This window comes from Papaver somniferum, chromosome 11, assembly GCF_003573695.1.
Source record: "Papaver somniferum cultivar HN1 chromosome 11, ASM357369v1, whole genome shotgun sequence".
Taxonomy (NCBI): domain Eukaryota; kingdom Viridiplantae; phylum Streptophyta; class Magnoliopsida; order Ranunculales; family Papaveraceae; genus Papaver; species Papaver somniferum.
The window spans coordinates 21,243,429-21,252,539 of NC_039368.1; the positions used below are offsets into that span (position 1 = coordinate 21,243,429).

The 9,111-nt window shown below is 37.9% G+C and overlaps 1 protein-coding gene across 1 annotated transcript; it reads left to right on the forward strand.

Moving 5' to 3' along the window:
• Positions 1-5,535: 5,535 nt before the first annotated feature.
• LOC113324212 (NADH dehydrogenase [ubiquinone] 1 alpha subcomplex subunit 1) lies at positions 5,536-9,111 on the forward strand (the record flags this gene model as incomplete). Its single annotated transcript, XM_026572532.1, has 3 exons — positions 5,536-5,664; positions 5,745-5,834; positions 8,869-9,111. Coding segments are annotated over 2 exons (219 nt in total), but the record flags the coding sequence as incomplete, so codon positions are not given.

A 9,111-nucleotide genomic window follows, 5' to 3' on the forward strand; every position in this document is an offset into this window, starting at 1 on the left:
TCTCCATTCAGCAAGGTTGAGTATCCTTCATGGCAAGTTTATTTTATATGAGCTTAAGTCCCATTCCCCCTCGATGTATAATTACGAACTATCTCTTTAGAAAATCCTTTCGTCAAAGGACCACTAATTTTTCTGTTGACTTCCCTAAGTCTGTGAGGTTCTCTTTTGACTTTACATGTCTACTGAGACCTCTTTTTGACTTCACGAATCAACTAAAATTACTTCATTAAAGAGTATAGTTGTCTTACCGAATTAGCCTTCTTCGAGTATGTCTAGACTTTGTCATTGCTCATTTACTTTAGACTCACATAGTCAATTGAGTTTCTGCAATGATGGCCACAGGCTTCGGTCACAGAGGAATATCTTCTAAGAAGCATCTTAGTAATCATTCGTCTTCCTCTTATGCTTGAATTAAAGCACACGAACTTTGATTTCTTCAATATACAAGTTCATCTTGTCTGTTTTAAGGACTTCCTTAGACAGACACTCCTTAAGAGGATACACATATTTCATAGGTGGTTGTAAAGCATATATCACATAATTGAAATTAATTATGTACCTCATGCATTCCAATCTCTGGTCTTCTAATCAGAGAATCCATGTGTTTTCCCAGATTAAACGCGGATATGCACATCTATTTTGCAACACGTACTAAACACGTTAGACAGAAAATAAAAAAATATATGGTTACCTACTGATCCTTTAGACCATGTCAACCGCATATTAGTTTCCTGTCAAATCTGAAGTGGTCCATAATCACGTGTCTTTCTTATATTCTTCAAGGTTGGTTAATGCATTCATCATATACCTCTCATCCTTGATGGATTGCAAGATCACATTTCTTATCCCCCACATTTAAATACTTCTCTTAAGAATTATTTAAAACTTAGCTCTTGGTTTGAGCAAGTGCAAACCGACATCAAGTACAAGAATTAAGCATGAATATGTGATGCCCTTCCCCTGAAGCGAGCTCCACTATACCTTTGCATGCTTATTCAAAAGAATTGGAAAATTAACTTTCTCATACCGACGAGTACCGTTGTACCTTCGCATGATTTTATTGATGGAGATTACACTTTGATTCGCACAATCTAGTGATTCCAGTTCCCGCATACATCGCTTCGTCTTTGCACGTAAAACAGATGTGAAAGTTGTAACAGACCAATAAATCGATGTAACATATCGAACTCCTAGACTCTCATCAAGCAAGTCACCAAGCTACGTTCGTTCTGGATGGCTGCTACGTGCAGCGATAGTATAATAAACACATGCAGCACAGTGAACGTAGAATATAGTCAGACAGAAAAGCCTGACGCACCTCACCCAAAAGTAGTTGAACTTGATGTTTTTCTCCATTGCGGAAAGCAAAGAACACACTCTACGAAGACGCCAGAGACGAAGCATGATGCTCCAAGCAATTTCCCAATGGTTGTCAACGAATACGTAAGATTTTCTGTCGCGTAGCCAATGAAGAAGGTGATGAAGATATCTATCAAGAAGATTCCATCGATGACAATATACGCGATCTCCAGTCCTCGAACTGGTTTGAAAAGAAAACCATATTGGAAATGAGCCATCAGTGCGGTGTATACGACTAGCAGAAAGAGAAAGTTCTGCCAGATTTTGTAACTTCGATCATCAGGTGAAATTACTGATCGCTTCATGACTCTAGGGTAACTCCTCATAGCACCACCAACTAATCCAGAATGGCTACTTCCATGGTTGGAAAAAAAAAACATCAACTTATTCAATGTCCTTCTCGAGCTCAAATCCACCACCATCTTTTAATCAGTAGCAGACCTTCTCCCACTCTCAGCATCTTCATGACACTGCCAAGTTTCAAACTCGATGTACACTGCCTTCAACATCAATCAATCCATTCCCAGGCATCGTGAGTAGCATCACTGATCAAACTAGCATCATCACTGCCAACTCCATTGGTAATGGCAGCAGCACCTTGATCTTCTCCGTCACAGCTCCATTAACACCAGGAGTATTGCATCTCTATATCGATAATGGCATAGACCAAGTCAGCTTTATCTCCTCACTGTCATTGTTCTGTTTTGCTCGTTCAACTCCTAAACATCACCGCCATTAGAATCGCTAGCAGTTATCGTCTACTGCAATAAATGGCTCGAGCAGCAGCCAACAACTTCATTCTTTCGATCAGTCACCGTTAAACCTTCTCGATACTCTGCTCGACTTCTATCTAAGCCATCTGTGATTCAATAATTGGAAGACGCACTGCAACAAGTTCAGAAAACAGTTCAAGAATCTCTTGTGCAGCCATCATGTTCTCCTCCCGAATGATATGCTCGACCCGATGACGAAAGTGCAAACTTCCACTTAGCGAATTCCTCGACAGGAAACTCCAGTTTCTTCTGTATGCGAGGACCACATAGGCTTCAAATATCTAGAGTTGTCCGTAATCTTATGGGATATGGCATAACGCTTACTCCAAGATTCTCTCTTGAGGTAATCTTTGATTACCCAAATTTCAAAACCGATGACAGGATTACCTAAAAGCACGCATAGACACCCATCCAACACACCAATATTCCGATATGTATAGTTAACGACTTCAGAATCGTCTGGTTGTAGGATTTCTCTGGTAATCTCATCTGTTATATCCAATGCAACTAATACTTCGGGTGTAACTACTACTTTGGAGGTAGAAGATGACCGACCTGATTTGGACAACGCAAACGAATGAAGAGCCCCATTACAAAATACCCCGTACTCTTGTGATTTAAAACTACACATAATATAAGGGATATTTCGAATTCGTTTCCATGCATTCGATCTAAGTGAATAAATGACAACTTCAGACTGGTTGAAGTTTGAATAGCTCTTAATTCATACGAAGTTGTATTCATCACACTTCGAGTTATAACCGAACGGACCCATGTCTGGTCGATAGGTAACCAAGATTCGGCTTACGAGACATATCATCAAATTCAGGTGGTGGTCTTGCCAGCAGTTTGTATTCAACCCATTACATGAACCCACAAAAGAACTTTCAGCATTCACCAGTTGTTTGCTAGCGGGCGAAGATTCTATCTTTTGAATCGGCACTTGATTAATACCATCACCATCAAGTAATGGTGATGTAAACGAATCATCATCTAAAGTGTTATATACTTCGTTGGCACCCTTTGGTGGCAGGATTCCAAAGATAAAAGAAATCCCTTTCCTGATTCCATAAACGTAAGCAAAGTATGCCATTACAAGAACCAACCAAATCAACCAAACAGTATACATATGTGGATTTCACTGGTAGCCTTGCGAGGATCTCAGGATAGAGATCTTGCGGAATGCTTGACATTGATCCTTTTCTCCGTTGGAGTTATAGAGCGAGCATAAACCCAGGGTTTGCATCCGGAGGTCGGATTTATACACCTCTGTGGTTGCATCTACAACGATCTTTGAACCACCAAACGATTCTGTAACACCTAGTCGCGGACGCTTCAACATCTACAATAAGCACGTGGTCCAACAGCTTTACTGGCGTGATTTATAACGAGTATTATCAGATTGACCCGCCGAAATTAGAGGATATACAAGATATCCCATATAGGCCCCTGATTAAAGCACATATTAACCAGTTAGGTTCATCACGATCACATGTAGACTTAAAAAAGAAAACCAGTCGATGTGTATAGTACGAGAGCTACTGATCAAACCCAATTCGATTCTTTCTTAATTGCTATTCTAATATATATAATTCTTGTCTTAAGATTGTTGGGTAATAACAATTAAAACTGAAAAAATCAAATAACTAATCAATAAAAGAGGCACTTATCTGATTTTCGTGTGTTCTCCTTAGTTAACTGTTAATGTCTTGAATATCCTGCTAAACACCATGGAAACAAGAAAAACGGTAATGGTAGATTGAGGCGCATGTTCAACATACTGTCCTTAAGACAAGAATGCCCGGCTACACTCTGAAAAAGATGATGCTATAGCCCTACGGGTACATCTGCCTCCAAGATACAACAATCTTAACAAGCTTGAATAGCACATTCAGACTTGTCCTTCTAGAACTTGGCAGCGGAAAACTCACGAATCGTTAGCACTTAGAACCCTCGTATCAAACATCGAAAAAACGAAGAAGAAGTACTAAAAATCTTAGGGGATATAAGAGAGGTTTTTCTATATATCTATACAATAAAAAAATTCTTCATATATATAAAACCCTAACCCGATAAAATTTGGAAGGTGTTTTTATTTTTGGAAAAATCTTTTTATTAGTAATTTTTATTCACATAAAACTGTATTTTTTCAACAATATCATCAAGAAAATCTTCAATATTAGGTAACCTAAATGTCTGTAACGTTATAGGGTTCCACAAAAAACAAATCCCAGAACACCAATAATCATCTCCATCTAAACAAAGAATAACTAATCATCCTTGATGGGATGGTTTTTGATAGAATTTTTTGTTACCACTTAATTCAGGTATGGATTTTCTAAAAGTTTTGTTGTTTGGTTCAAAAATGTTATAAAATGTTTGATTCTGCTTATTACCTTCTTCCTCAAATGGTATTACTAGCCACGGTGCTAACTTCGGAAATGGTGGGTGTTCCTGTTCACTTCTAAGATACACTGCCATCTGTTCCTCCATTGCTAGGCGTCTTCTCTTTTCTGAAGGTTCTTCTGAAGACCCCATTACTACTGACAATTTGGGAGGGATGGTGATAGGCCTGTCGATGGATACCGATTTTCTGTTAGCCGATACCGATACCGATAATCCGTTAGCCGTTACCGCTACCATCCGACATAGCGGTAAACGGATATCCGATACCGATAAGTTAACGGATAATTCCTTCTTAACATAACGGTAGTGGAACCGTGCATTTCCGTTAGGTTTAGTTCCGTTATCCGCTAACGTGCGTATTGCACGTGTAAATTTTTTCACTTGTGTTGTGTTTGTGTATCGTCGAAAATAGAGATGGAGTCATGGAGATGTCTTTTTCTTTTCAGAAAATATGATTTTTTCTTTTGCTAGAAGCCTAGAACATCTGAATATTTGTACGTCTGTTTTTGTGTGTGTGGCATGGATTTAGAACCTGTTTTGTTGGATTTAATAGTTGATATGTGTTTTTAGCCTATTTTCTGTTTGTACCGGATGGTAACGGATAAATATCCGTTATCCGATAAATCCAACATAACGACAACGTTTTTGATTTTCCTATTTCCGCCGGAACTTAACGGATAACGGATATCCGCTAATTTTTAATGGCAGCGGTAGCGGAAGAGATAATATCCGTTACGTTAACATCCATTGACAGTCCTAGATGGTGATTTTTCCACGGTTAAAAGTTGGAGCGTTGAATGTTGGGCTATTTGGGCTTATATGGCCTGGACTGGGTTGCTAACTACAGAGCTCCTTTAGGCCCTTATTTTTGTACATTTGCTTGGCTAAAAGGACCTAACGTTTGGTAAAATTACAAATGTTGACCAAATTGAATCTCTGATATAATCTACAGAAAAGGAAGAAATCCCCATTTATTTTCAGATCAGTAGTATATTGAAGAAGAGTACGACAGAAATCAGTGAAGATGTTTTGGTTAGAAGCCGTTCTTCCATTAGGAATCATTGCTGGATTTCTTTGTGTGATGGGTAATTCTCAGTATTACATCTACAAAGCAGCTAATGGCAGGGTAAGAAACGCGAAATGAAAACCCTAAATTTTTGTGTCCTTGTAGCTAATTTGTACTTATTGATTTTGTTAATTTTTCAGCCTAAGCATATCGGTAATGATATGTGGGATGTGGCTATGGACAGAAGGGACAAGAAGCTGGTCGAGAAATTGTATGCTGAGCAGAACTAGGTCAGATTTGTTTTTGTTTAATACCTGATTCATTGTTAGTGTTCGCAGAAATTGGTTTTGGATAGATGGATTTGTTTTTCTGTATCTAAGTTACTTTGGGCATGTGATTTGATTGACTATTTTTAGGGATGATGTGATAAGTTAGGGTTTTGTCTGGTTTCTTCGTTTGTTGAATTGTTTTGTTTCAGTCTGTGGGTGTTGGATTGATTTTTCATTTCCATGGGGAATTGGCTTATCATTGTTGAAACGAGGACTTTTAGTGATTGGCACTTGGGAATGAAAGTTAGATTGTCATGAAATGTTACTAAATATGGGGGTAGTTTAAGGGAGTTTTGTGTGTGGGAATGAAGAACATTATGTTTATTAGATGGCCATTTCTGTGGATGTTGTTGCTGAGTGAAAGAGAATTAGATAAAAGATGGAAACTGTCAGTTCTTTAAGGTTGGAGTGCACATAAGAAAAGAATGAGTTTGAGGGTTACCAATCAATTTGTAGCATCATTTCTTCTCCTCCCTAGTTTGACAGTCTTTTAATTGTTTATAGGGCTCATCTTATCCTACCATCTTGTCGCAATCAATCCTGTTTCAGTTCTTCTTCTTTTCTTCCTGTAGAAGGTGAATATCAGAAAAATAGGTCTCTTGCATCTTGAATTCAGGAATTAGAGTTTACAAATAATGATTGGCTCGCTATTCACCCGGTCGTTTGTGGAAAATGTGAAAACTGTTTACTGTCTCATGTATTTGTATCAGGTTGTGTGTAAATTCAGAGATGCTATTTCTGCTTTCCGATATTCCTGTACTTTAACTATATTTTGTTGTTAGCTGCGGCAGCATTGTCACAATGAATGCACAATGTCAATAGGTTTTGTGCATCTTCAGTGTCTAGGAAAGAATTTCACATGTCAAGTGTTATTTTTTGCATTGTTCTTAAAGTCCCTTTGATAGTGATGCATTTAGTTTTTCGCCAGCGAGAAGAGTGGTATCTAACATGAGATTGTTTTTCGTCTTTACAACAACACATCTGCCTAATTAATTCCTTGTCGTTGCTAAAACTTGTTAGTTCGACTGGTAAACGCCAAAGGTTCCAGAAAACACTGATTTTTGTATTGCCTAAGAAATTGGCCATTTCTGGAATTTACTAGGACAACTCTAAAAAGTTACAGATTCAAACAGTACTGCGTCCTAGAAGATTGAACCCCTAGAGTGCAAATCAGAAATTAGGTTGACTTTGAATGGCAGGTATTCGTATTTCAAAATGCTGGGTGGAATGATAATAATAATATTAATGTTAGTTCGAATGGTAAACGCTAAATGTTCCAGAAAACACTGATTTCCGTATTGCCTAAGAAATTGGCCATTTCTGGAATTTACTAGGACAACTCTAAAAAGTTACAGACTCAAACAGTACTGCGTCCTAGAAGATTGAACCCCTAGAGTGCAAATCAGAAATTAGGTTGACTTTGAATGGCAGGTATTCTTATTTCAAAATGCTAGGTGGAATGAAAATATTAAGGCTCTCATCTAACTGTTGAGGTACAATCGTGGATTGATGATGAGTTGTTCTTTAGTATGGGAAGTTTCTCATGTATCCCACTTTGGTACTTCTTTCCTCCCTGTGGCTCTAAGTGTCACTACTTTGTTCTAGTGCTTCAGTTAGGTTTTCTTGGTTTCGTCTCTTTAGAAGAATCCCTAGTCAGTAGTCACCATTTACTCAAATTTTTAAGCCCCAGAAACCAAATCATTGCTATTAATAATGTTGTCCCTCAATCTATCACCTAGAAATGACATGGCAAAACAAGAATTAGTTTTTTTTTTTTTATTCTTAGTCGAAGATCACTAATTCCTGTAATGCCTAAGATGTTAGTCATTTCTGGAACTTGGTAGGTTCTTTTTTTTATGCTAAACCCTGTAAGTTTCAACAGCAAAGCCAAATGTTCCAGAAAACCCTGATTCCTGTAATGCGTAAGACATTAGTCACTTCTGGAACTTACTTGGACAACTCTAAAAATTTGCATGCTAGAAAATTGAACCTCTAGGATGCAAATCAGAAATTAGGTTGACTTTGAATGGCAGGTATTCTTATTTCATGATGCGGAGTGGAATCATAATGCTAGGGCTCTCATCTAACTGTTGGGGTACAATCGTGGATGGATGATGTGTCGTTCTCTAGTATGGGAGCTTTCTCATTTTTTGCACTTTGATGCTCTCTCTCTCCCCCTCTCTCTCTCTCTCAACACCACTGGATTGTTGTAGTGCTTTAGTTGAGTTCTCTTGGTTTCATCACTTTAGAGAAACCCTAATTAGTAGTCACCGTTCACTCGAAATTTTAAGCACCTGAAACCAATTCATTGTTATTAATAGTGTTTTCCTTCACTTCTATCACCTACAAACGACACAGCTAATCAAATTTGTTTAGTTGATGACTTTGTTCTAAGTGTATATGGGCGAGTTACTAGTTTACTTGTAAGTGCCAGACTGATGAAGCAACAGTTACTTCTAGAGAAGCTATAAATTGAAAGGTGGTCCTGTAAGTACTGTTTGGTTAAAGCAGATACTTGAAGATGGATAAACCAAAATGCAAGTTTGACTGAGTCAGATGTTGGTTTACAATTTTACATAGATTCAAGCAGACAATTACTAAGATTCCGGGTACCCTTTACATAGAAGAAATATGGAACTCCCCTTAATTTGTTATTATTACTTATTAAGATTCCGGGTACCCTTTACTATTTATTAGCCGTGAATCCTATACTCGCGGGAAGAGTAAGTTTTAGGACGTAGAAGAACTACTTTGAGCATACCCTGATTACAAACTGATATACATGCTGCAAATAAGCGTTCTCAATTGTGATTGTGGAAACCTTGTTGGTCTTGCTTTGGCAGTAGTTGTTCTTTTTTCTCTTGTCTCGTCTTGTCTCATCTCATCCTGTCTTTCAATTTATTCTTGGTTGGTGTTTTTGTGATATAAATTTGCTGAAGCCTAAGTTAGAACTGACTTTTTCTTTTCTTTTTCATTTTTTGTGACTGGAATCCAGGTAATGGTGTCAATTCACTCTCATCTGTAAGGAAATAAAGTGCTGATGTATCCACTAAAACTACTCATTGAGATGCTTCGAATGCAGCTCTGACTTTGTTCCTTTTATTTTACCTCTTTCAGTTTGGTTTTGTAACAATTATGCCATTGTGTTTATGTTTGACAAATCTCCGATACACGGTTAGGTTTGTATTTGGGTTCAACTTCATGAATGAGAACGAGCACTTGAGACAATTTATATTCT